We start from the raw sequence: 27,109 nt of genomic DNA, 5'->3' as shown, positions 1-27,109 counted from the left end.
GGGGGTGTTCAGGAAGACTAGCCCCTCTGATGTCAGAGCTGCCTGGCCCTTTTCAGGGTGTCCACCTTCACACAGGTCTCGTCTGTGGCTCCCAGAAGCCATGGCACGGTAACAGACACACTCCCGTAAACCATCTTGCCAGATGGGCTAAACCAGGATGAGAAAGACCCATCAGTGAGTTGGGAGGGTGTCTCCCCTAAGCATATGAAGACCCTCCCCTGACGAAATGGACAGAGGAGAATGATTTGTTCCAGTGGCCTTCAAGGCAGCTGAATCGGGTGCTGCAGAGCCTTTAGAGCTTCTTACTGGTAAGCCACTGCATCCTGGGCCATCTCCATTTGTCCTGACTTGTCCTGCCCCTGGATTTCACTGATACCCTCCCCCCTCCCTGCCTTGCCCAGCAGGCTCAGGCACCATGGCTGGGGGTCTCCCAGGCACTCACATGTCCCTACCAGAAGGAGCTTAAAAGTTGCCAGACTTTGTTGACAAAGATGATAGATATTTGGGAAGAGAAGAAGCAGAGGCAGGTTTTTTTTTTTTTTAACCACTATTCCTTGTCATAGGTTAGGAATACAGGAGAGAACGGCAGATTTGGAAAGTGAACAGCTGGTGCAGGTGATGTCTGAGGATGGAATTTGCTTGTCTGTATCTGGGATAAAACATAGGAATGATGAGGATGGAGCGCTCCTGACAAATACTACCAAGAGGCAGATAGGAGCCTGGGAAGTGGCAGCACCCCCGGACCACCTATCTTGCTTCCAGCCCAGTTCTCACAGCCATCATCAGGGAAGCATCTCCTGTGGAAAAGGGGCTAGCCATCACCACCAGCTGCACCCACAGGGCCAGCCTACCTGAGGCAGGAAAGCCCCCTGAGAGAGAGACAGGAGTCAGCATGTGCAGCCAACTCAAACCACCAGCACCTGCTTGACCATATCCCTCCTTAGACCCTGGTGGAGAGAGTCCAGGACTCAGCCCATGAGAGGAAATCTCAGAAACTCCTAGAACTTAGGACAGAGAAGGAGAGTTCAGGGGAGGATAGGTCAAATCCCACAGACTGAATTTCTAAAGAGGAAGCCAGCCCAGGAGGGATGGGGGATGTGCAGGAATGGAATTCTGAAGGCACAAAGGGAAGCTGTTTCAGTGGGAAGGAAAAATAGGAATTGTCCAGAGACCAGTACAGATGGACAAGGCAATAGAGGTTTTCAGTGTATGAGCATGGAAAGCAGGGCTGGTAAAGAGGATGATAACAGGGCCTTGCAGAACAGTGTTCTGATGAGCTAGAGCTCTGGGTGGAATCTAGCCAGCGGTAAAGGTGGTTCAGTGGATGGAATATCGAACCCGGGCTCAGGAAGTCCTGCCTTCAAACCCTGCCTCGGACACTAGCCATGTGACCCTGGGCAAGTCATCCAAACTCTTTGCCCCAATTTCCTTATTTGGGGGTAATAATAGCACCTACCCCCTGTGTTGTCACGAGGATCAGATGAGGCAATAATTGGGATGCCCTTCGCACAGTGCCTGGCACCTAGGACGCGCTAGATAAGGTAGTGGCCATTATTGTTGTTACCGCTCTCCATGTGTCCTATGATCTCTGACTGCCAGATCTCACGGGCCTGCGTCAGTCCTCACACTTCTTGGCCTCTCTGCAGTCTTTGACACCGCTGTTCACCCTCTTCTGGCTTTTCTGACAACTCTCTCTCCTGCTTTTTGCCCGTCTGATCTCTCCTCCTCTGTCTCTGGTGCTGAGGCCTTCATCCAGCGCATGTCTATTAGTCATGGGCAACCCCCAGGGCCCTGTCCTGGGCCTTCTTCTCTTTCATGCCATGATCTCATCAGCTGCCAAGGATTCAATGATCATCTCTTAGCTGATGATTCTCAGATCAGCTTATCCAGCCCCAACCTCTCTGAGGCTGAACTCCAGTCTCATCTCTCCAACTGTCTTTTCTTTTCTTTTTTTGGAGGGGAAAGGCAAGGAAATTGGAGTTAAGTGACTTGCCTAAGTCACATAGCTAGTAAGTATGTTAAGTGTCTGAAGCCAGATTTGAACTCAGGTTCTCCTGACTCCAGGGCTGGTGGCCTATTCGCTGTACCACCCTCCACCTGTCTTTTTTTTTTTTTAAGCAATCAGGGTTAAGTAACTTGCTCAAGGTTACACGGCCAGTTATTTCTGGGTGTGGTGCTAAGTATCTGAGCCCAGATTTGATCCCGGTCATCCCGACACTGGAGCCAGTGCTCTTACTCACTCAGCCACCTGGCCGCCCCTAAGCAATCGGGGTTAAGTAACTTGCTCAAGGTTACATGGCCAGGTGTTTCTGGGTGGGTGCTAAGTGTTGGAGCCTGGATTCAATCCCCAGGTCATCCCGACACTGGAGCCGGTGCTCTTACTCACTGTGCTACCTGGCCACCTCCCACCTGTCTTTTTGACAGCTAAACTGAATGTCACATAGACATCTTCAACTCCATGTGTCCCAAACTGGACTTATTGTCTTTCCTCCCCAACTCTTCCCCTCTTCCTAACTTCCCCATGACTGTGGAGGGCACCACCACCCTCCCAGTCCCCAGGTTCCCACCCTTGGAGTCACCTCGCTGCTTACTCTCTTATCCCCCAGATTGAACCTTTTCTCCAGGCCTGGCATTTCTCATTTCACAGCTTCTCTCATGCACACTCCTCTCTACTCACAAAGCCACTCTCCAGGACCATGCTTGTAGTTGAGAGTAAGCGCTGATGGTTGTTGACACACAAGGCCTTATTTTTTTTTTCCTTTTTTGCTTTTTGGAGGGGGAAGGCAGGGCAATTGGGGTTAAGTGACTTGCCCAGAATCACATGGCTAGTTTTTGTGTAAGTGGCTGAGGTCACATTTGAACTCAGGTCCTTCTGACTCCAGGGCCAGTGCTCTATTCACTGCGCCACCTAGCTGCCCCCTGCCTTCTTAACAGCCTGGGAGGGTGGTTGTCTGAGAGTTCTCAGGGATTGTGTAGGAGACAGCCCACGGAGGGGCCCTGCTCTGACCACTGTGCCAGGCTTGGCCCCCGTGCAGGGCTGGGGTGCCCCTTCCATGCATACCTGCCCTACGTGTCCATGGAGAGCAGGCTGGTGAGACTCAGTGCCCGCCTCTCAAGACCCCTTCTGTCTGCTCTTCTGTAGGTCATGTAGCCAATGAAGATGGGCCTCGTGGTGCTTGTGCGGAACCTGCTGCTCACTCTGTGCCTCTGCCTGGTGCTGGGCTTCATGTACTATGCCGCCTGGAAGTTGCACCTCCTCCGATGGGAAGACCCCAGTAAGTGCCAGCAGAGGGCCCCGCGAGCCTGGCGGGCTCTGCTCACAGCTCCCCGCCAGCTCCTGGTCAGCGGCTTCCTCCACACAGGCCCTGGTCTGGGGTCTCGGGCTGCATGGAGTCTATCAAGGCCGCCTTTAGAGCCTCCTTAGGCTCCTGGGATGATTGAGGACTGGGACAGGCCCCACAATCCAAGCCTCCATCTGACAGAGGAGGAAACTGAGGTCCAGAGAGGCAAGACTTTCCCAAGGGCACAAGATCACAGATGTAGGACTGGAAGGAGCCCCCAAGGCTGTGACCCCCAAACCTTCCCCACCTTCTCACTTTAAAGAGGAGGAAAGGGTTACCCAAGGTCACAGAATCAGAGCATCACAGAGGTAGTGCTGGAGGGCTTTCAGAGGCCATTGAATCCAGCCCTTTCATTGTATTGAAGGAGAAACTAAGGGAAGGAGGCTAAGGGAATCTCAACAGCTTGCTCAGGGTCATCTAGGGACTAGGGGCAGGATTGGCACTGGTCCCATGGCCTCAGAGCCAGTAGGCTTTCTAGTGTACCCCCCGGCGTTCCTCCCTCCCATTCCCTGGCCTGGTGGTGGCTCAGGACCCGGAGGCCTCTCCTGACCTGTGACCCAGCAGAGGAGGCAGCCTGGGGTGAGGGGCAGTGACCTCATGGGGTTAGTGCTGGCCCATCCTCATGGAAGCTTGCCACCCTTCCTTCCCCTGAGAATCAGGAGCTTTCTCCTCACTTGGTCTTTTCTTCTTTTTCTTAGCTGTACCTGGCACCTCGTGGGAGAGGGAGGAAGTCTGTGCCCTGGGCCCAGGGGGGCAGAGGGGCTGGAGGAGGGCTAGGGAAGTGGACAATCTGTAAGCCCCAGTTAGTCACCCGCTTTGCTCTCCAGAATGGGTGATGGATGATCATTCAGTCAGAGTCAGGGGCTGGGCCAGTAGGATGTGATTTATTCCAGACTAAGCGTCACCATGAAGTCCTAACCCAGTCATTCTCTGTCCCCTCTTTCCATTTCTTTCTTACCCTTCAGCCCCCTTCACGTCTCTTCTAACTGGCCCAATTCTTCCCTAAGAGTCCATCTGCTCAGCCCCTGGCCTCCTGTCCCCTTCACTGGCCCTCCTGCCACCCTCTGGGCCAACTGGGCTGCTGTTTGTGAAGTGCTTCAAAGTGGCGTCCCCTGTGTGGCTCCCCCGGGGGGGCGGGGCTGCTCAATTCTGTGGGATGGACCAGACTGGAGAGGCTGGCTGTGTGGGCCCCGGTGAGAGGCCCAGGGCAGGACTAGGAGGCAGGGAGCGCCCATGAGTCTGCTGTGTGCTTGGGGGACACGTGAGGCGGGGTGAGCTCCTGCAGGCTTGTGGGCTGGCCTGGCTGCAGTGGGGGATCCCGGCACCCGCCCACCCACAGCCCTGAGCTCCTTTTCCAAGGATGCCTTTGTTCTTGGTGTTGCAGCAGGGCCTGATTTCCTGTCCTCGTTTGGATGGCTCTTGTGAGCTTTGTTCCCCCTGACCCCTGATTGCCAGGGTCTGTGGAGCTTCCTCCCAGCTCGGCGCTCTGCGCAGGCCCAGGGGCGGGGTGCCTGGGGAGCCACAGGGAGCCTTTGTATCAGCTTTGCAGCTGGAGGCGAGCCTTTGTCGGTGGAAGACACTGGCCCAGGATGCTGACTGGAGGCTGCCCGGCTGTCTCTGGGGCCCCAGACTGGGAGCAGCTGAACTAGGCTTCTTTCTTTGCAAGAGAAAGAGGCAGCAAATGTCCCAGGCATGGTCCTTTTGAATGAAAAACACAGTTAGAGGAACAGAGAAGTACTTTAATGAAAGGTGCCACAGACCCTAAAAAATCCGCTTCCATCCTGGAGTGTCCAGTGAAGGACCGTGGAGTGCCACCCTTAGGGCACACACAGATCCTCCCTTCTCCTTCCTGCTGCTGGCCGTGTAAAAGGGGGAAGGAGGGCGAAAGGGCAGGGAGGGGGCAAAGCTGGGAGTGGAGGGCGTTCTGGTGACTCTGAGTGCGTCATGGGAAGCCAGCTAGCGATAAAACAGTGTTAATCAAGTGTTCACAGCTTTGCACACACTCTAATCCTCAAACCTTGAGAAGCTACTCTGTGAGTGAATGATTAGAAGGGGGGGGGTTGTGTGGGAGTGGCCAGGGTGGGGGGGCCTGAACCTCAGGCTGAGGGGCCCACTCTGGTGGTCTGGCGGTCTGTAGAGGACCCACTGCGTGCCAGCTTCTGTGCCAGCTAAGCACTTTTTTCTTTTTTTTTTTTTTAAACAAATAGTATCTCCTTTGATCCTCACAACAGCCCTGGAATGTGGGTGTTATTATTATCCTCCTTTTACAGTTGAGGAAACTGAGGCAAACAGGTAAAGTGACTTGCTCAACTAGTGTGTATCTGAGGCTAGATTTGAAGGAGGTTCTTCCGGACTCCAGGCCTAGAGCTCTGGTCACTGAGCTACCTACTCCCTGGGTGGGAGGAGGGCCAGCAGACAGTGCAGCCCACTGGGAACATAGTGACTTCCTTGTCACATGCCTGGTCATGGCATGTTCTCAGGGCACTTGACCCCAGTTAACCTACCAGAGCCCAAGCCACCACTGGGCCCCTCTGGGAGGCGTCTGGCCGGGAGCCAAGGAGCCAAAGATCAGCTGAGCCCAAGCATGAGTGAGAGGCTGGGGCTACTCACATGTCTGTGAATGGATTCTTTTCTTCTACAGGTTGAAAGCCTCTGTCCAAGATCTGTCAGGGGCCCAGGCTGAAAGCCCTTTACTGAGGAAATCCCATGTTGGGAGGAAGCTGTCATCACACCAGCCTCAGTCGGCTTTCCTACAGCTCCTCTTCCCCATGAGCCAAGCAGAACAGGGCTGTTCCCTCCCCCACATGACAGCTCTAACACTACATTTGTTAAGCACCTATGGTGTGTCAGGCACTGGTGATACAAAGACAAAATACAGCTCTCAAGGAGCCAATATCCAATGGGGAGACAGCGCGGCCAGGGAAAAGTAAGCAGAAGAGATCTGTGCCTTAGGGATAGTTTTGACCTCCTCAGGGGCGAGGGGACTTATGAGAGGGACTTCCAGTGTGGAGCTGGTTCTCCCTGATGAAAGGGAGCTGCTTGCTGAGGCTAGAAAAATGGGGACCCTGCGGGGAAGGGATTCTTTCCTCCTAAACTCTGTGATGGAGGGGAGGTGACCCAGCTACAGTCTGGCACACCCTGATATTTGGGGAAAACTACTTCCCAGGGGCCCAGGGGAGAGAAGGGCCGAAGCCTTTGTTTGATGGGAGAAGACCTCAGGTCCCTTCTAACGCAGATTCCATGCGTTGGCTTCCTCTCTGAGGGCTCTTTGCTAGGTGTGCAGACCAGAGCGCAGAAGCTTCTTCCTAAGCGCCACCTACCGTCCCTCTTCTAGGTGGGGGTCGTCTAGGCTCCCAGCCTTGGGTCCTTCTCCATTTTTCTCCATTTCTGTCAGAGGCCAGCCACAACCTCTGGGTCATCATCACCCCTGCCTTCCCCCTCAGCCCTCGCTTCCAATTGGTTAACAAGTCTGGCCGAATCTCCTCCCCACTTCCGTCATGCACCCTCCCATTCCCTTCACCTCCTAACCAGTCTCTTTCTGAAGCACGGGTCTGACTCCTGCTCAAGAAACTTCACTGGCTCCATCATACCTGTGGATTAAATACAAAGTCCTCTGTTCATTCTGGCTCTGCCCTAACTTTCTAGCCTCTTGCACTTTAGTCCCTATAGGGATGGACTCCACAATGCAGACAAACCGACCTTCTCTCTGATGCTCAGCAACAGCTGTTCTGTCTCCATCCTCCCTGCGTTTGCTTGGGCTGCCCCACCCACGCCCTCCCTTCCTCACAGATTCTTCTGCTTCCTTCACTCCTCAGTCTGTGTCTTCTTTAGCCTCTTCTGAACTGCTCAGATGAGAGCGCCCCGAGCACAGCGCCTCTTCCCAGGGCTGTTGTGGGGCTCAGATGAGCTGTTTGTAAGGTGCTTAGCACGCAGTAGGTGCTTAATCAATGCTGGTCCCTCCCCTCCCCCCAGCTGCTCTGCGTTTATTTTGTAATGGATTTTCTGAGTGTGGGCCATTTCCCTCCAGCAGAGAGACAAAGCCAGGCATTTCCCGGGCGCTAGGCACAGGGGATACAAATACCGCTCTCTCTTCCATATCATGACTTTCCCCACTTCTGTTTGGATATATCATGGGTTGGCATGAGAAATTAAATGGGAATTTTGGGGGAGTTTTGCAGAACCTGCAGAGGACATAGGAGGCCAGCAGACGACACAGGAAATGTTTAGAAACTCAGAAATGCATAAACTAGATGTATAATATTATAGAATATCTATGTATTTTGTCTTTTAACACCATAATTCAGATTTCTTCTCTGGTATGAGGGGAGGGCCAAACATTTTACTGAATTTTCCAGATCCCAGGATGCTGTGCCTTCCCCTCCACCTCATGTAGAAGCAAAAAGAAAGGCAAACCCTGCCCTCAAGGAGCTTATATTCTTTTTTTTTTCCTTTCATAGATATTTAAAAAAAATTTTTTTTAGTTTACAGGATTCAATTCCACAATTCCTTGAGTTTCACATTTTGTCCCCCTGCCTCCCCCCCCCCCCAGGGTGGCATATAGTCAAGTATAGGATCTGTAAATACTTTCACATTATACATTAGTCAGGTTATAAGGATGGATTGTACCAGCTGGAATGAAAAATGGTAAAGAGGATATAAAACCAAATAAGAGAAGGAAAAAGATCAGGTATTTTGCTTCCACCTGGATATAAACTCAGTTCTTTCTAGTTCTTTCTCTGGATGCACATATTTCTCTCCATCATGAGTCTTTTGGCATTGACTTATATCACTGCATTGCTGAGAAGAGTCCAGTCTATCAAAGTTGGTCATCACACATGCGTTGTGTCTGTAATTGTGTACAAATTTCTCCTGGTTCTACTCTTCTCACTCAGCATCAGTTTGTACAAGCCTGTCCAGGTAAATATGAAGACCGTCTGCTCCTCGTTTCTTATAGCACAGTAGTAGAACGTGGTCAATTTTTGAGTATGTGCCATGAACCGCTGAGAAGAAAGTATATTCCTTTTTATCCCCATTCAGTTTTCTCCAGAGATCTATCATACCTGTCCTCTCTAAAATCCTGTTCACCTCCTTAATTTCTTTCTTGTTTATTTTGAGGTTGGATTTATCAAGTTCAGATAGGGGGAGATTAAGGTCTCCTACTAGTATAGTTTTGCTATCTATTTCTTCCTCTAATTCCTTTACCTTCACCTCTAGGAATCTGGATGCTACACCACTTGGTGCATATATGTTAAGTAATGATATTGCTTCATTCTTGATGGTGCCTTTAAGCAGGATATAGTTTCCTTCCTTATCTCTTTTAATTAGGTCAATTTTTGCTTTTGCTTTATCTGAGATAAGGATTGCTACCCCTGCTTTTTTTACTTTAGCTGAGGCATGATATATTTTACTCCAACCTTTTACCTTTACCTTGTGTGTATCCCTCTGTTTCAGATGTGTTTCTTGTAAACAGGATATTGTAGGATTATGATTTCTAATCCATTCTGCTATCCGTCTCCGTTTTATGGGAGAGTTCATTCCATTCACATTTACAGTTATGATTGTTATCTGTTTCTTTCCCTCCATTCTATTCCCACCCCTGTTAATGTTCATATTTTCCCTCTCTTCTCCCTTCCCCCCCTTAATAGTTTTCCTTTTGACCACCGCCTCCCTTAGTGTTCCCTTATCAGCCCCCCTCCCTTTTCCTCCCCTTTCCCCTTACTTCTTCCCTCCCTACAAACCACTCTCACTCCCCTTTCGTAACCCTTTCCCCCTCCTACTGCCTGTAGTATATTTTTGTACTTAATACAGTATGCTATTTCTTCTTCGCACCAAGAGTGACCGGAACAAATGTCATGCGAAGCTCCTCTCCCTCCCCTCTTTCCCTCTAAAATGATACTTTTTGCGTTTCTCCATAGAGTCCTATGCTTAACTGGTTGTTATTCCCTCCTTGTACCAGAACCAATGATGGGAAAGCTCATATGCTTCCCAACTCCCTCCCTTTTTTTCCCTCTGCTATACAGTTTTTATGCCTCTATGTGTGGCATAATTTACCCTTTTCCACTTCAACCATTCCCTTTCTTCCATTGCAGCCCCTTTGTAGCCCTTGATAAGATTTTTAAAAATCGTCATTTTGCGTATTTTATACTCATACCCTCTACTTGTCTATAACCAGTTTGCTCTTATCAAATAGTAGGGTATGTGTGTGTTCTCCTTGTTTACCTTTCTAAGTCACTGTTGCATCTCGTAATTGGAGGTTGAATTTTCCATTGAGTTCTGGCTTTTTTTTATCAGGAAGGTCTGGAACTCTGTTATATCGTTGAATGACCATCTCTTTGCCTGGAAGAATATGCTCATTCTCTCTGGGTATGTGATCCTTGGTTGTAACCCGAGCTCTTTTGCCTTTCGGAAAATTGTATTCCACTGCCTCCGATCTTTCAGTGTAGAGGCTGCCAAATCCTGTGCGATCCTCACTGTGGACCCTTGATATTTGAATTGTTTCTTTCTGGCCGCAAGGAGCTTATATTCTAATGAGAGAAGGGGACACCACCTAAAGGTCATCTGGAATGGGAAGGTTTTTCTTTTGGGTGGAAGGCTGCTGGTAAGGAAGTAGAGAAATCTGGAGAGTGACCAGTGGGGCTGGTAGTGAAGCAAGTGTGGCCTGGGTTAGGGACTTACCGATTAAGAGAGAGTGGGCCCCAGGGCAGAGGCAACTCCAGGGGGAGAAGGCTATGGGCCAGGCCTGGGACCCTGGGGAAAGGGGCAAGGTAAGTCAAGTCAGCTAGCACTTATCAGCACTTATCACTTCCGCAGGCCAGGCACTGTGCTAAATGCTGGCGATACAAAGAAAGGCAAAAATAATTCCTTTTCTCCAGCATTTACCATCCTATGGGGTTTGAGCGAGGGAGTCGCCAATCTGCAGAGTGAGTAGAATGTAAACTCCTTGAGAGCAAGGCCTGTTTTGTTTTCTTTTTTGAATCCTCAGCTCCCAGCATAGGCCCTATATTACAGTAGGCATTTAATAAATGCTCACTGAATAAATGAGAGGGTCGGCTTAGATGCTGTATTTTCAATATTGGAAATGGAAATGGAAAAGTAAATAGACTTGCTTTCCATTTTTATAACAAATGTTTTATTAGGAGCTTAATGTTGAGCACCAATGCAGACAGACAACTATACTTACTTAGGTAATGTTGGTCACTTAAATGCATGAAGGATCACAACTGTATTTCAGGCTCTCCTTTTGGGCCTTGTTGGAATTCTGTCTATTCATTCTCATTTCCTCTTCTTCTTGTAATCATAGTTGGGGTGGGCTCTTTTTTTTCTGGTTCTACCTTTTCCCCTCATTGTTATGAAGGTCTTTCCAGATTTGTTTATTCTATCAAGGGATATGAGCATGTATTTTCAAGAGAGGAAATAACATATTGTTAATAATTGTGTTGAACCTCAATAATCAAAGAAATATAAAGTGATGCCTCTCCCCCTTCCTTACCTGTCAAACTGGCCAGACTATCAGAAGGCATGAAGCTAAGTGCTGGCAGGATTGTGGAGAAGTAGGCTCACTCTGCCATGGGTGGTGGACCTCTCTGGAGAGCAGTTGTTGTGCATGGCACAAGGAGCAAAAATAATCCTGCCCTTTCACCTGGAATTCTGTGGTTGGGATCACACCCTGAAAGCCTTACCCCAAAATAGGGAGCCCTCTTCAGGGTTTCTGAAACTGTGGGGAAAGCTCAAGAGTGGGGAATAGTGGAGGGACTGATGCTCCATCTGGAGAATTGAATACTATAATATGATTAAGGGCCACTGGGATATAAACCTATTTTTAATGTAAGAGCTTCTAGTGTGAGGAAGGTGTAGCACTCTGCCCTTAGCAGACTTTTAATAACTTTGTTGAGTTTTGTGTGTGATCAACTCATTTCTTTTTTAAAATAATGATTTAATGTTTTATTTTTCCCTCCAGTTACATATAAAAATAGTTTTTGGGGCGGCTACATAGTGCATTGAATAGAACACCGGTCCTGGAGTCAGGAGGACCTGAGTTCAAATCCAGCCTCAGACACTTAACTCTTACTAGCCATGTGACCTTGGGCAAGTCACTTAACCTCAATTGCCCTGCCCTCTTTCCTCCAAAAATCAAAAAAAAAAGTTTTTAATATTCATTTAAAAAATTTTGAGTCTCAAATTCTTTCTGTCCCTGTCTCCCCTCCACCCCAATCGAGAAGGCAAGCAATTTGATGTAGGTTATACATGTGCAGTCATGCAAAACATATTTCCATGGTAATCACGTTGTAAAAGAAAACACAGACCAAAAAAACAAACTCAAAAACAAAACCAGAAATAAAACCAAACCAAAACCAAGAAAAATAAAGTAAAAAAAAGGATGCTTTGATCTGCATTCAGATTCCACCAGTTCTTTCTTTGGAGTTGGAAAGCATTCTTCATCATAAGTCCTTCAGAATTGTCTTGGATTGTATTGCTGAGAAGAGCTAAGTCATTCACAGTTGGTCATTGTATGATATTGCTGTTACTGTGTATAATATTCTCCAGTTCTGCTCATTTCACTTTGCATCAGTTCATGTAAATCCAGGTTTTTTTTTTGGAGAGCATCCTGCTGGTCATTTCTTATAGCACAATAGTATACCATCACAATCATATACCACAACTTGTTCAGTCATTCCCCTGTTGATGGACATTCCCCCAATTTCCATTTCTTTGCCACCATGAAAAGAAGGCTATAAATACTTTTGTACATATAAATCCTTTTCCTTTTTGTTTTTTAATCTCTTTTTGGATACAGACAGGTAGTGATATTGCTGGTCAAAGGGTATGAATGCTTTTATGGTCTTTTGAGCATAGTTTCAAATTGCACCAAAGAATGGTTGAATCGGTATATAACTTCATCACCAGTGCATTAATGTCGCAATTTTCCCACATCCCTTCCAACATTTGTCTTTTTTCTTTTCTGTCGTATTAGCCAGTTTGATAGGTGTGGAGTGATAGCTCAGCATTCTTTTAATTTGCATTTCTTTAATCACTAATAATTTAGACCATTTTTATATGATTATAGATAGCTTTGATTACTTTGTCTGAAAACTGTTCAAAGTCTCTGTTCAAAGTCTCATTAGTCTCTCTAATAAAAACCCATTTATTAATTGGGTAATGTTTCCTATTTTTATACATTTGACTCATTTCTCTATATATTGAGAAATAAGGTCTTTATCAGAAAAACTTACTGTAAAAAATTTTTTTTCATAGTCATGATTACTGTCTTTCCCTCCATCCAATTCCCCCCCACCATGCCCCACCTGTTTTTCCTACTCTTTCCCCCTTTTACCCATTCTCAAAAGTGTTTTGCTTCTGTATTTTCCCTATCCCAGTCTGCCCTCCCTCCTGTCATCTCCTCCCCTTCTCTTATCTTCTTCCCTTCCTGCTTTCTGGTAGGGTAAGAGAGATTTCTATACCCAACTGAGTGTGTACGTTATTTCCTCTTTGAGCCAATTCTTACGAGAATAAGGTTCAAACACTTCCCGCCACTCTCTCATCTTCTCCGCCACCATAAAAGCTTTTTTTTTTTTTGCCTCTTTTATGTGAGATAATTTATCCTCAAGACCACAGGTTCCCCACCCCTGCCCTAATCTATAGTAATTTAGGGCATTTTCTCATGTCTTTAGATAGCTTTGATTTCTTCTGAAAACTGCCTGTTCATATATATCCTTTGACCAGATTATCAGTTGGTAAATGACTTGAATTCTTATAAATTTGACTCAGTTCTCCATATATGTGAGAAATAAGACTTATCAGAGAAATTTCCTGTAAATCCTTCCTCCCTCCCCCTCAGTTTATTGCTTTGCTTTTAATCTTGGAAAGATTATTTTATTTGTACAAAATATTTTTAATTTAATGTAATCAAAATTATGAGTAGCTGGGTGGCACCATGTGATATAGTGCCTGGTGAGGAGACAGCAAAACTTTGTCAGTTTACATCTAAACTCAGACGCTTGTTAGCTGTGTGACTCTGGGCAAATCACTTCATACTTTTTACCTCAGTTTCTCTTATGTAAAATGAGCTGGAGAAGAAAATGGCAAACCACTCCAGTATCTTTGCCACGAGAACTCCAAGTGGGGTCAGGAAGAGTAGAACATGACTGAAATGGCAGAAAACAATCAAAATTATCCATTTTATTTCCTGCAGTCCTCCCTCTCTGCTTTGCACATACATTTCCCCCTTTTCCATAGATCTAACAGGTAAAATATTCCACATTCCCCTAATTTTCTTATATCATCTTTTATGTTTAAATCATATACCCATTTTGACCTTATCTTGGTAAATGGTTTGAGATGTTGGTCTATACCTAGTTTCTGCCAACTACTTTCAAGTTTTTCCTGCAATTTTTGTCAAATAGTGAATTTTTATACCAAAAACTTGGATCTTTGGGTTGACTACCACTTTGTAATACAGTTTGAGATAGGGTATGGCTAGGCTATCATTTTTAGACTATTTTTTTCATTGATTCCCTTGGTATTCTTTTTTTTTTTTTTGGCTTTTCTTTTGAGGGGGGAGGGCAGTTGGGATCAAGTGACTTGTCCAAGGTCACATGGCTATGTGTTAAGTGTCTGAGGCCGGATTGGAACTCAGGTCCTCCTGACTCCAGGGCTGGTGCTCTATTCACTGCATCACCTAGCTGCCCTTTTCCTTGATATTCTTGATCTTTTGTTCTTCCAGATGAATTTTGTTATTATTTTTCTAGCTCAATAACATTTTTGATAGTTGAGTTGGGGTGGCACTGAATACATTAATTTAGATAAGAGTTGTCATTTTTTATTATCTTGGCTTAGCCTACCCACAAGCAATTAATATTTCTCTAATTGTCTTTATTCACGTGACATTTTTTGTTAATGTATTTATATAGTTCCCGGGTTTGTCTTGGCAGTTAGACTCCCAAGTATTTTATTTTATATTGTCTACAGTTATTTTAAGTGGAATTTCTCTTTCTGTCTCTTTCTGCTGGACTTTGTTGATAATACATAGAAATTCTGATGATTTATGTGGGTTTATTTTATATTCTACAAATTTGCTAAAATTAGTTGTTTTGGCTATTTTTTTATTTGATTCCCTAAGTATACTGTTATATCATATGCAGAGAGTGATAATTTTGTTTCCTCATTGCCTATTCAGAGTCCTTCAGTTTCTTTTTCTCTTATTGCTAAGGCTAACATTTCTAGTACAATATTGAATAACTCTGATCTTATTGGGAAGGCCTCCAGTTATCCTCATTACAGGCAATACTTGCCGATGGTTCTAGATAGATACTAATCATTTTAAGTAAAACTCCATTCCTGTTTTCTAGTGTTATTAATAGAAATGAGTCTTGCATTTGTGTCAAAAGCTTTTTCTGATTCTTTTGAAGTGATCATACAATTTTTGTTCTTTTTATTATTGACATGTGCAGTTTTCCTAATATTGAACCAGCTTTGCATTCCTGATATGAATCCCACCTGCTCATAGTGTATTGCTGCAATCTCCTAGTTAGTATTTTATTTAAATTTTTTGCATCAGTATTCATTAGGGAAATTGGTTTATAGTTTTCTTTCTCTGTTTTTGCTCTTTCTGCTTTAGGTATCAAAACCATATTTATGTTGTAAAAGGAGTTTGGTAAGACTTCTTTTTTGGCCTATTTTTTCAAATAGTTTACATAGTATTGGAATTTATTGTTCTCTAAATGTTTGGGAGAATTCACTTGTCAATCCATCTGGTCCTGGAGACTTTTTAGGAAGCTCATTTATGGTTCATTCAATTTCTTTTTCTAAGATAGGGTTATTTAAGCATTGTATTTCCTTTTCTCATAATCTGGGCAATTTATATTTTTGTAAATATTCATCTGTTTCATCTGAGATTAAGTGGCATATAACTAATTGGGAAAACTAGGTCCTAATAATTGTTTTAATTTCTTCTTCATTGGTGGTGCATTTGCCCTTTTAATTTTTGATACAAGTAGTTTGTTTTTCTCCTTTTTTAAAAATAAAATTAACCAATAGTTTATCTATTTTTATTTTTTTCATAAAACCAGTTTCTAGTTTTATTTATTAGTTCAATGATGTTTTTACTTTCAGTTTTATTAATCTCTCCTTTAATTTTTAGGATTTCCAATTTGTTGTTAATTGGGGATTTTTAATTTGTTCTTTTTCTAGTTTTTTTTAATTGCATGCTCAATTTATTGATCCACTCTTTCTCTATTTTATTGATCTAAATGATTGGAAATATAAATTTGCCCCTAAGTACAGATTTGGATGCCTCCCATAAATTTTTTTTCCTCTCTATTGTCTTTGTTTTTAATGAGAAATTATTTATTGTTTCTATTATGTTTTTTGACCCACTCATTTTTAAAGATCATATTAATTTCCAATTAATTTTTAATCTATGTTTTCATGACCCTTTATTAAATATTATTTTTATTGCATTATAGTCTGAAAAATATGCATTTAGTATTTCTGCTTTTCTGCATTTGGTTGTGAGGCTTTTATGCCTAATACATAGTCAGTTTTTATGCAGGTACCATGTATAAAAAAGGTATACTTTTTTCTATTCCCATTCAGTTTTCTCCACAGATCTCTCATACCTAAGTTTTCTAAAATTCTATTCATTCATTTCCTTAGCTTCTCTCTTATTTTGGTTAGATTTATCTAGTTCTGAGAGCAGAAAGTTGAGGTCCCCCACTAGTATAGTTTTATTATTTCCTTATCTAACTTTTCCTTTAAGAATTTGAATGCTGTTCCATTTGGTGCACATGTGTTTAGTATTGACATTACTCATTGTTTCCCTGCTTATCTCTTTTAATTAGGTCTGCTTTTGCTTTTGCTTTGTCTGAGATTATGATTGCTACCCCTGCCTTTTTTTTATATCAGCTAAAGTATAATAGAATTTTCTCCATCTCTTTTTTTGTAGGGCAGTTGGGGTTAAGTGACTTGCCCAGGGTCCCACAGCTAGTTTTTGTGTTAAGTTTCTGAGGCCGAATATGAACTCAAGTCCTTCTGACTCCAGGGCTGGCGCTCTATTCACCACACCACCTAGCTGCCCTCATATCTTTATTTTTACTTTATGTGTGTCTCTCTGTTTCTAGTATGTTTCTTTTCCTTTTTTTTTTTTGCCATTTGGAGGGCAGTTGGGGTTAAGTGACTTGCCCAAGGTCACACGGCTAGGTTTGTGTTAAGCGTCTGAGGCCGGATTGGAACTCAGGTCCTCCTGATTCCAGGGCCAGTGCTCTATTCACTGTGCCACCTAGCCGCCCCAAAATACTTTTTTTTTTTGGAGGGCAATTGGGGTTAAGTGACTTGCCCAAAGTTACATGGCTAGTTTTTGTGTCAAGTGTCTGAGGCAGGATTTGAACTCAGGTCCTCCTGACTCCAGGGCCAGTGCTCTATTCACTGCACCACTTAGCCGCCCTGAATTTTTTAATGTTCGCTATTTGTTATTGTATCCCCCAATTCATGGACTTCTACTTTGTTCATAGTTCTCTTCTATCACAAAAAGTGCTGCTAGAAATATTTTGGTGTCTACGGGGTCCTTGCTGTTACTGATCTCCTTGGGGGTATATGCTTAGCAGTGAAATTGCAGGGTCAAATTGCATGGGTATTTTCATTATTTTCTTTGCATAATTTCAAGTTGTTTTCATACTTTCTTTTTTGCTTTTTTGGAGGGAAGGCAGGGCAATTGGGGTTAAGTGACTTGCCCAAGGTCACACAGCTACTTTTTTGTGTTAAGTGTCTGAGGTTGGATTTGAATTCAGGTCCTCCTGACTCCTAGGCCGGTGCTCTATTCACTGTGCCACCTAGCTGCCCCTCATAAATTTTTTAAAAATTAAATTGTATTTTATTTTCATATTGTATTCTTTCCCTCAAACCTTCTGCAACTTAAAAAGCAAGAAAATCAAAATCTCTGTTATAAAAATGTATAGTCAAGGAAAATAAATTTCTACCTTGACCATGTGCAAAAAATAGGTCTGAGTCTTTACTCTGAGTCACACACTCCATCAGCTCTCCCCAGTCACGAATGTTCTCAGTTGCCAGGTCCAGTGGTCTTTCCTCCATCCTCATCCTCAACTTTTGGCATAGTTGATCACTCTCACCTTCTTGATGTTCTCTTCTCTCTTGGTTTTCAGGATATTGCTGTCTTCTGGTTCTCCTCCTACCTCTCTGACCACTCCCCAGACTCCTTTGCTGGGTCTTCATCCAGGTCATGCCCCTTAACTGTTGTCATCCCACAGCGCTCTGTCCTGGGCTCTCTTCTCTTCTCCCTCTAGACTGGGGTACTTGATGATCTGATTAACTCCCATGATTCAATTAAATCCTCATCTCTTTGCTGATGATTCTCAGATCGATTTACCTAGGCCTAATCTCTCTGTGGACTTCTAGTATCCCATCTCTAACTACCAATTGGACATCTTGAGCTGGATGCCCGTGGATATCTTAAAGTCAGTGTGTCCAATACTAAACTTGTTGTTTTTCCTCCCAAACTCTATCTGTCCTTACCTTCCCTATTATTGTTGAGGGCACCACCCTCTTCCCACTCACCCAGACTCACATCCTAGATATTCTCTTCAACTTCACCCACTCACCTCCACAGCCCACTCTGTTGCAGTGTCCTGATGAGTAACATCTCACTCATATGCCCCCTCCTCTCCTGTGATATTGCCACCATGCTGGTGCAGGCCCTCGTTACTTCCTCAGCTACTGCTGTAGCCTTCTGGGTGGTCTCCCTGCCACAAATTGCCTCTTACTCCAGTCCATCCACTGCTCAAGGTGTCAAATGATCTTCCTAAAGGGCAAGTCAGACCATGTCACTGGACTATACTTCTCTCTCCTGGTCCCCCATCTTGGCTCTTCCCCCCCTCCTCCAATTGCTTTTCAGAATAGTTGGGTCAATTCACAGATTCACAGCTCCATCAACAATGCTTCAGTGTAACTGTCTTTCCAAAACCCCCTCCAGCACTGACTCCCCCGTGCCCCATATTTTGTCGCCTTTGCCAGTTTGCTGGTTGTGAGGTAAAGCTTCACAGGGTTGCTTTGGTTGTTTAGAGTAATTAATATTGACTGGAGGAATCTTTCACATGTTTAGTATTCGTTTTCAGTTCTTTTGAGAACAGTTTGTTCCTATCCTTGACCACTCATCTGGGGGGGAACGGCTTTTGCTCTCGTCTATATTTTTGTTAGCTCCATGTATATCTTGGATATTGGACCCCTGTTGGAGACATTTGACAGAAGATTTCCCCCCAGTTGACAGCTTCTCTTATCCTGATTTCATTCGTTTTATTCATTCAAAAGCTTTTCCGTTTTTTGTGATGGAAATGATCTGTTATATCTATTGCACTCGTCTCCATCCCTTGTTTGGTTAATTAATAGGCTGATTTCACAGTTTATTTCACACAGTGATATTTCAGAGTCGGGCCTTCCTGAGGAGACATCAGACTAGGAAGCCGATGCCTTCCTTCCTTCCTACGCTTTTTCTCAGGGTGCATTCTCTCCAGTCTATGGTGATTTTCTCTGGTTTCTGGTTCTGATCTAGTACCTAAGTCATGGCTCCTATGCCTGGGAGGTGGGATAGACAGAGCATGGGGAGAGGGGATGAGAGGTGGCCTAGGCCTGAGGACCTTCACTCTGAGATTCACTTTGCTCAGATGTAACTCGTGGAGGCCTTGTCTCCCAGAGTGGTTGTGGGGCTCCAAGGAGCTGGGCTTGGCAAATTCTCCAGCACTGTATGAGGGTGAGCTCTACTTAGGGTCACAGATGGAGCGCTGGAAGGGACCTTGGGGGCCAGTGGATCCATCCCTTTTGTTGGACTGAGGAGAAAACTGGCCCAAGGAGGTGAGTCACCTCCCAGGTCACCTAGGTACAGCAGCATAGTCAAGCTGTGAACCCAGTGAGGCAGCAGGAAGTCTCAGGTCCCAGGATCTCGGGAGCTCTGGACTTAGAATCTTTGTGTATTAATTTTACAGATGAGATGAAGCAGTCCTTTTATTTGAATTCACATTGCATTTTCCTATTGGGCTTGAACCACTTATCATATTTTATATAATTATACCATCAAATAAAAGAGTAATATGACCACTTCACAGGATTCATCATTCACACTAAGCTGTACCTAGCTGTATTATCTCTTAGACCCCTGTGACATTCTATCTTTGTACCCAGTTTTTCCCACCCCCATACCCAGTCGATTGTAAAATTTTAAAGATAAGAGCCATGTCATTTCCAAAATGGTATCTTTGTACATAGTGATTATTTGATGTAATAAATTAAATTGGGAGAAATGTAAAATTTTTTTTTATGGATGAGGAAACTGAGTCCTAGAGAAAAGAAGTCTTTGCCTATAGTTATACATCTATAAAGTGTCAGAGGTGGGATTAGAACCCAGCTCTTCTGACTCTAAAATCACTATTCTTCCTGCCTCACTCATCCCCTTAACCCAACCTGGAAGGAGGTTTGGACTGGTTTGACTCTTGGTCTGGGGGGAATGGGAAGGTAGAGAGGATCCATTTCTGTATGCTATGAACCAGGGCTGGGGGACTTAGGGGCTGAGCTTGGGGCCCTGCTGAGTATCCTGCCCACTGTCTTCAGAGGCTCTGAAAACAGCCTAACCTGCTTGTATCCTGTTGGAAACAGCCTCTTCAGCTACTGCACAAAGGTCTTATCTCTGTTGATATGAGAGAAGTTAGCATGGCTATGGGCTGAAAATGGCCTAAGCTGGATTTGTGACCAGCCTCACCTGCCAGGACATACTCAAGGACTCTGGCCCATGGAGGTACTCCCTCCCCTGCCCTCCCCAGCCCCCTGTGGAGAACCTCAGCTTACCCTTCACCCCACCAACTGAGGCCATTCACTGAGTGTTGTGTCTTCCTTCAGCATCTCCTTCATCCTCCCCACTATCCCCTCCTTTACCCATCTCACACCAATGTGTGATGGTTGTTCTTGCCAAGGCAGACCCCTCTGCATGTACAAGTGAGCCCACACCCTTCCATCTTTTCCAGCAGATTGTCTTCCCGCATTGCCACCAGTCTCTCCTCTTCTACTGTCTGCTACCCTGTTGCCACTTTCATCTCAGTCAGCCAGTCATTAAGCATTTATTAGGCACCTCCTGTGTACCAGGCATTGTGCTGAGCTGTGGGGTTACAAAGAAGGGCAAAGACAGGCCCTGCTCTCATACAGGCTAAATGCAGATAATCAAAAGGTAGAAGAGGGATTAGGAAGGACTTTCTGTAGAAGGGGGATTTTAGCTGGGACTTGAAGAAAGACAGAGAAACCAGGAGGTAGAGATGAAGGCATGGGGGTGGGAAATGTTGGGAGTGAGGAGATGGAAGGTCTTACGTAAGGAAAAGGAAAGAGGCCTGTGTCGTCAGATCAGACTGTATGGAGAGGTATAAGGTGCAAGGAGACTGGAAAGGTGTGTGTGTGTGTGTGTGTGTGTGTAAGTTGTGAAGGGCCTTGAACACCAGAGGACGCTCTGTTTTGTTCTGTAGGTGATAAGGAGCCACAGGAATTTGAGTGGGGGGGGGGGGTATGACAAGGTCAGACCTGCCCTCTAGGGAGATCACTGACAGCTGATTGGAGGATGACCGGAGGTGGGCAGACCCATTTCTCTCCCCACCCCCAGTGGCTAGTACAGTAAGTGTGAGCTGCTGAGGCCTGCATCATGGGATGTCAGAGTTACTAGAGAGAAGGGGATATATTCACGGGATGCTGTGATGGTACATATGGCAGGCCTTGGCAATGATTGGCTCTAGGAGGTGATTGAGAGTGAAGAGCAGAGGATGATACCTAGGGGCTTAATGTGGTTAAACTGTTGACATTCCTATATAGGAAGATGATACTTGTAACTCATAGGACTTTTCTCCTTATTAGGGTAGTTAAAAGGATTATAGATAGACAGAGGGCACAGGTGTGAGTTGATTATGAAGGGATGATATGTAACAAATAAAATTAAGGGCTGAGAAAGAGGAAGGCACTGGGAGAAAGGGAAAGAGAGAAGTAGAATGAGGTAAATTTTCTCACATAAGAGAGGCAAGAAAAAGCTTGGAGGGGAAGAAGGTATTGAAATCTGTCTTACTCTACAGGAAAGTAGGAGGGGAAAAGGGGTAAGAGAAAGGCAGAGTGGTAGAAAGGAGGGCAGATTGGAGGAGGTAGTAGCCAGAAGCAAAATACTTTTGAGGAGGGACAGGGTGAAAGGAGAGAGAGAATAGAATTAACAGGGAGGGAAATTGAATGGAGGTAAATATATTTAACAGTAGTAATAGTGAAAACATTTTTGAACCAAGTTTCTCTGAAAAATTTCAGGCCTCATTTCTCAAATATTTAGAGGACTGAGTGAAATTTATAAAAATAAGAGCCATTCCCCAACTGATAAATGATCAAAAGATATGAACAGTTTTTCAACGAAGTAATCAAAACTGTTAATAACCATATGGAAAATGCTCTAAATCACTATTGATTGGACAAATGCAAATTAAAATAATTTTGAGGTACTACTACCTCATAACCATTAAATTGGCTAATATGACAGAAAAGGAAAATGACACATGTTGGAGGGGATGTGGGAAAAATGAGACATTAATGCCCTGTTGGTAGAGTTGTGAACTGATTGAGCCATTCTGTAGAGCAATTTGGAACTGTGCCCAAAGGCCTATAAAACCATACATAGCTTTTGACCCAGCAATACCACTACTTGATCTGTATCCCAAAAGAGATCAAACCCCGCCCCCCCAAAAAAAAAACAAAAAAGAAGAGGACCTACATGTACAAAAATATTTATAGCAGTTCTTTTCTTGGGGCAAAGGATTAGAAATTGATTGGATGCCCATCAATTGGGGAATGGCTAAACAAATTGTGGTATGTGATTGTGATGGAATACTATCATACTATAAGTATGATGAGCAGGATGCTCTCAGAAAAATGTGGAGGGGTGGCTAGGTGGTGCGGTGAATAGAACACTGGTCCTGGAGTCAGGAGGATCTGAGTTCAAATCCAACCTCAGACACTTGGTTCACTTACTAGCTGTGTGACCTTGGGCAAGTCACTTGTACTGTCAAATGTACTGCATACAAAGTAACAGCAATATTGTAAGATGATCAGCTGTGAATGACTTTGCACTTCTCAGCAATACAACGATCCAAGACAGCTTTGAAGGACTTGTGATGACAAATGCTATTCATCCCCAGAGGGAGAACTGATGGTGTCTGAATACAGATTGAATTATACTTTTTAAACTTTCTTTATTTTTCTTAAGTTTGTTTTCTTTCACAACATGGCTTATGGAAAAGGACCTATTTGTACAAAAATATTTATAGCCGTGCTTTTCTGGTGGCAAAGAATTAGAAATTGAGGGGATGCCCATTAATTGGGGAATGACTGAACAAATTGTGGTATGTGACTGTGATGGAATACTATTGTGATATAAGAAATGATGAACAGGATGTTCTCAGAAAAACCTAGAAAGACTTAACATGAGCTGATGCAAAGTGAAATGTACTGTGTACAAAGTAACAGCAATATTGTAAGATGATCAGCTGTGAATGACTTAGCTGTTCTCAGCAATACAATGATCCAAGACAACTCTGAAAGACTTGTGATGAAAAATGCTATCCAACCCCAAAGAAAGAACTGATGGTGCCTGAATACAGATTGAAGCATACCTTTTTACCTTTATTTTTCTTGAGGGTTTTTTGTCTGTTTTCTTTCACAACATGACTAATATGGAAATATGTTTTACATGACTATACATGTATAACCTGTATCAAATTGCTTGCCTTCCCAGTGAGGGGGTGGGGAGGGAGGAAGGGAAAGTTTTAAAATGAATATTAAAAATAGTTTTACCTGTAATTGAGGAAAAATAAAATGTTAAAGAAAAAAAAAAGAAATTCTTAGTAACCTTTGGAGAGAGCAGTTTTCAGTTGAATGATGATGTCAGAAATCACACTGTAGAATTAAGAAGAGAGTGACCTGAAAGGAAGTGGAGACATCTATTATAGATGGCCTTCTCCAGGAGTTTAGGAAGAGAAGGCAAGAGAGATATGTGGAATAGTTAGAGGGGATGCCTAGATAAAGTGACATTTTTCTGACACTGGAGGAAACCTCAGGATGATTGTAAGAAGTAGGGAGGCAGCCAGTGGACAGAGAGAGGTCGAGGACCAGTGACAGAGCGGAGATGGTAATGGGGAGATCTGCTGGAGAGGACAGATGGGAATGGATGGGGTTACCACCTCTTCATGTGAGACAGAGGTGAAGCAGGACATGGTGATGGAGCCAACGTGCAGCCTGGGAGGGAACACCATCTCTCTGATGCCCCACTGACAGAGCTCACCCATTCAAAAATCCTTTTTTGATCCATCCCTCCTCAGTAGCTATGATCTTATCTGCCCTCTCACAAAGAACCTGAGGGATGGCCTTAGACACTATCTTGTGTCTTGATCCTGGGCAAGTCACTTAACCACTGCCTGCCTCAGTTTCCTCAACTGTAAAATGGGCTTAGTAATAATAACTTCTACCTCCCAGGGCTGTTGTGAAGATTTAATGAGATCATATTTGCAAAGCACTTAGCACACAGTAGTCACCTAATACATGCTTTGTGTCCTTCCTTCCCATCCCAAGGCTTCTCATTGCCCTTTAGGATGGCTCTCAATTTTAGGAAGTTCTTCCTAACATCACCCTGTAATGTTAATGGGAGTTGAAGATCTTCCCTGCCCATTAATAGGCCTCACGTGGAATCCAATGAGAAAAGCTTGACTAGGGGAGGCTTGTTTTTCAGGAAGGCCCGCACCTTTTGTTACTGTGTGTGTAATTAGGCAGTGGGTCGTGAGGGTTGTGATGCCCTCTGGCTCCGAAGAAGGGTATATATGCTCTGAGGTGAGGTTTTGGGGCTCACTCATTGGAAGAGTGTTCATGTGATTTGGCCAGATGAGACTCTGGGTAGCTATTAAGGGGCCTTCTGGCTTTGAAAACTCAGATGTTGATACTTCGCTCTCCGGTAACTATGTATAGCTTGGTATAGACAGCTAGAAGCCCTGTCTGTTGATTTGAGTTATTTTTTCTGCTTGTATTTTCTCTGAAGTTCAGGGTGCTGACTTTTCCCCTTGAGTTATATGTGTGTGTATAATTAAAGTAAGATTGTTGACCCTTTAAAGTTGCTTTCCTTTAGAAAAGCAGATCAAAGAATCTGTGCTAGTAGCCATCCTGGGCATGCTAGGGTGCTTGATGTTATGCATCTTTTGGAACTTGCTCCTGTTTCTGCCTCCTTGGGCCGGGGAGGACAAGGCTGATCCCTCCTCGTGGGACACCTCCATGTAGCTCAGTCTGCCTGTGGAGGTTTGCTGTTGAATGCAGCCCTGGGGTGCAGTAACCATCGTGGTCAGCAGAGGGTAGCAGAAGCATTTGAATTTCACTCTCAGCCTGGCCTTTTTAGGGCTTTTCTCTTGTGCTCAAAGAAGAGCTTCCTTTTACTGGGTCTCCTGGGGCCAGGTACATGTGGACTTTTTCGTGTGGATGGAGCACATCCTGGGGCCCCCAGCCCTGGGGTGAGCAGGGGTTGTGGCCAGGCAGTTGCTTCCATATGTGGGGAGGGATGGTCACCAGCAAGGTGGCCATGTCCAGGATGGCCAAGCTGTGCTGCTTTGGAGGAGATGGAGGGGCTGGAGGGTCTCTCTGCAGGCTGTCTCTGTGTCCAGTCTCCTCAGTGCCAGGATGAGGCACCTCACTCCCTCTGGGTAACAATCATTGGGTTTGTCTTTGTTGGTTTCAATCTTCAAGTAATGATTTTATTATCTTGGGGGTGATCTGTGATGTCCTGATCTTGGATCCCTTGGATCTTTGTGGATGAGTGGGCAGAATAGCAGATGGGGGGACACCAGCCTCTTCCCCTGCTCTCCCCTCTGGAAAGGCGATGCTTGGCGTTGTGTCCCCAGAGGACGGGACTGGAAGAGGAGATTGGAGCGTTGCTGGCCTCCTCTTGCCCCTCCCCCTGCAGCTCCAGTGAGTCCTGCTGCTCTGAGCTTGATCAGCAGTGCTGACAGCTGAGAGGCCTGGGTTCTCCTGAGGAGGCTGGAAGAGGGAGCCAGGTCCATGGCTGTGTGTGGTGTCAGTGCTGCCCAAGCCCCTCCACATCCAGACCACGTAGCCCAGTATCTGGTATCCAGTGCCAGGGCCTGCTGCTTCTGCATCCAGATAGCTCTTGTCTCTTCATCTTTTCTCACCTTACATCGTACTCACCCAGGTCGAGGCCCTGAGCCCCTTTCACCTGGACTATTGCAATAGTCTCCTCACTGGTCTCTGTCCCTCCAGCCTCTCCTGTCTCCAATCCGTCCAAACCATCTGGGTTATTACTTGTTATTGATGTGCTTATAAACTTCAGGGGCTGCCTGCTGCCTCTAGAATCACGTACCACTGTCTCTGTGGGCATATAAAACCCTTCATTGCTTCCGCCTGCCTTGTCAGACTGATTTCACATGCTTTTTATTCCAGCCAGACTGGCTACCATGCTACAGTCCATCTCCCACCACCATGTCTTTGCGCGTTCTGTGCCCCAGGCTTGAAATTCTCTCCCTTCTCATGCCTGCCTCTTGGAGCCCCTGTCTCTGTTCCGGCCTTGGCTTTGGTGCCTCCTCCTGCACAAGGCCTTTCCCCTTCCCCCAACAGCACAGCTTTGACCCTCCCACTCCCCACCATTACACTGCATATTCTTTGTACATACATTGTGTTTGTTACCATACGTGGGCCGTGCCTTCTCCTGTTTATACTCTTGAGGACTGGTGTCATCTCTGTACCTCCAGGACCCGCTTCATTGCAGGTGTTGAAGAAATAAATGCTAGTTGAGTTTAATTGATTAGATTTGGAAGAGAAAGTGGACCTTAGTCTGCTCAGACTTTGAGGATTGTTGGGAACTCCTTCCCTTCTATAGCAGCAAGCACCCCAGCGTCTCTAGGGTGGCTGCCACCACAGGTTCTTAGATCTGCTTTGTTAAAGGAAAGCAACTCAAAATGGGTTAACAAGCTTACTTTAATCAGTCAAATATGTATCGTTTACCTAGTTTAGGGGAAAAAGGTCAGCACCCCGAACTTCAGAGTATACAGACAGAATTATCAAGACAGAAACAGATCAAGTAGACAGATTTCCACACTATCCAACCATTACATCCATACCAAATCAACATCTGGATTTTTCAAAGTCGGGGGAGCTCTCAAGAACGGCTTCCCAGAGTCTCATCTGATCAAATCACAGAACACTTCTCAAAGTGAGCCCCAAAACAAAGCTACACATCAGGGCTTATATAGCCTTCTCCTGGCTCAGAGAATGTAACAACTTTATTGACTCACTGGCCAATCAAAAAGTATCTGCCAAAAAACAAGCCTCCCACCCCAGGCGCCAGGTGCACTTTAGCCTAGGGGCAGGGAAGATCTTAAAAATTTACATTCCCATTACACCTTCCTGCCCTCATTCTTTCCAGCTTTGCTCCCATTGCTGCCAGAGGTGACTTTTTTTTTCTCAAATGAGATACTGTGTTTCCCCGATAATAAGACACTGTCTTATTAATTTTTTGGACAGAAAAACACCAGAGGGCTTATTTTCAGGGGAGGGCTTATTTTAATGAACATTGACAGCAATTTTAATAAACAGGTAAATGTGAACAAAAAAATGTTCCTTTATTCAATAATGAATTCAATAAAGAACAGGATGACGCGCTCACTGCTGCAGCTCTGATTGGGTGCAGCTCGGAGCGCGGCGTGCGTTTAACC

The 27,109-nt window shown here is 44.9% G+C and overlaps 1 protein-coding gene across 4 annotated transcripts in view; it reads left to right on the top strand.

Annotated features, from left to right (window-relative positions):
- The window catches only part of LOC138165065 (CMP-N-acetylneuraminate-beta-1,4-galactoside alpha-2,3-sialyltransferase), a 144,542-nt gene that overhangs the window by 8,361 nt on the left and 109,072 nt on the right, over positions 1–27,109 (top strand). For all 4 annotated transcript variants that reach the window (XM_069093179.1, XM_069093178.1, XM_069093176.1 and 1 more), the window contains exon 2: positions 3,143–3,275. In XM_069093179.1, coding sequence (XP_068949280.1) covers positions 3,155–3,275 — 121 coding nt within the window. In that variant the 5' untranslated portion in view covers positions 3,143–3,154. The remainder of the gene's footprint in view (positions 1–3,142; positions 3,276–27,109) is intronic.

The sequence above is a fragment of the Petaurus breviceps genome, unplaced genomic scaffold, assembly GCF_028583685.1.
Source record: "Petaurus breviceps papuanus isolate PSGF00001 unplaced genomic scaffold, PetGlider_PUasm1.0 207, whole genome shotgun sequence".
Classification (NCBI taxonomy): Eukaryota; Metazoa; Chordata; class Mammalia; order Diprotodontia; family Petauridae; genus Petaurus; species Petaurus breviceps.
The sequence above is the reverse complement of the archived record's forward strand: the minus strand, read 5'-3'. Positions and strand labels throughout refer to the sequence as shown.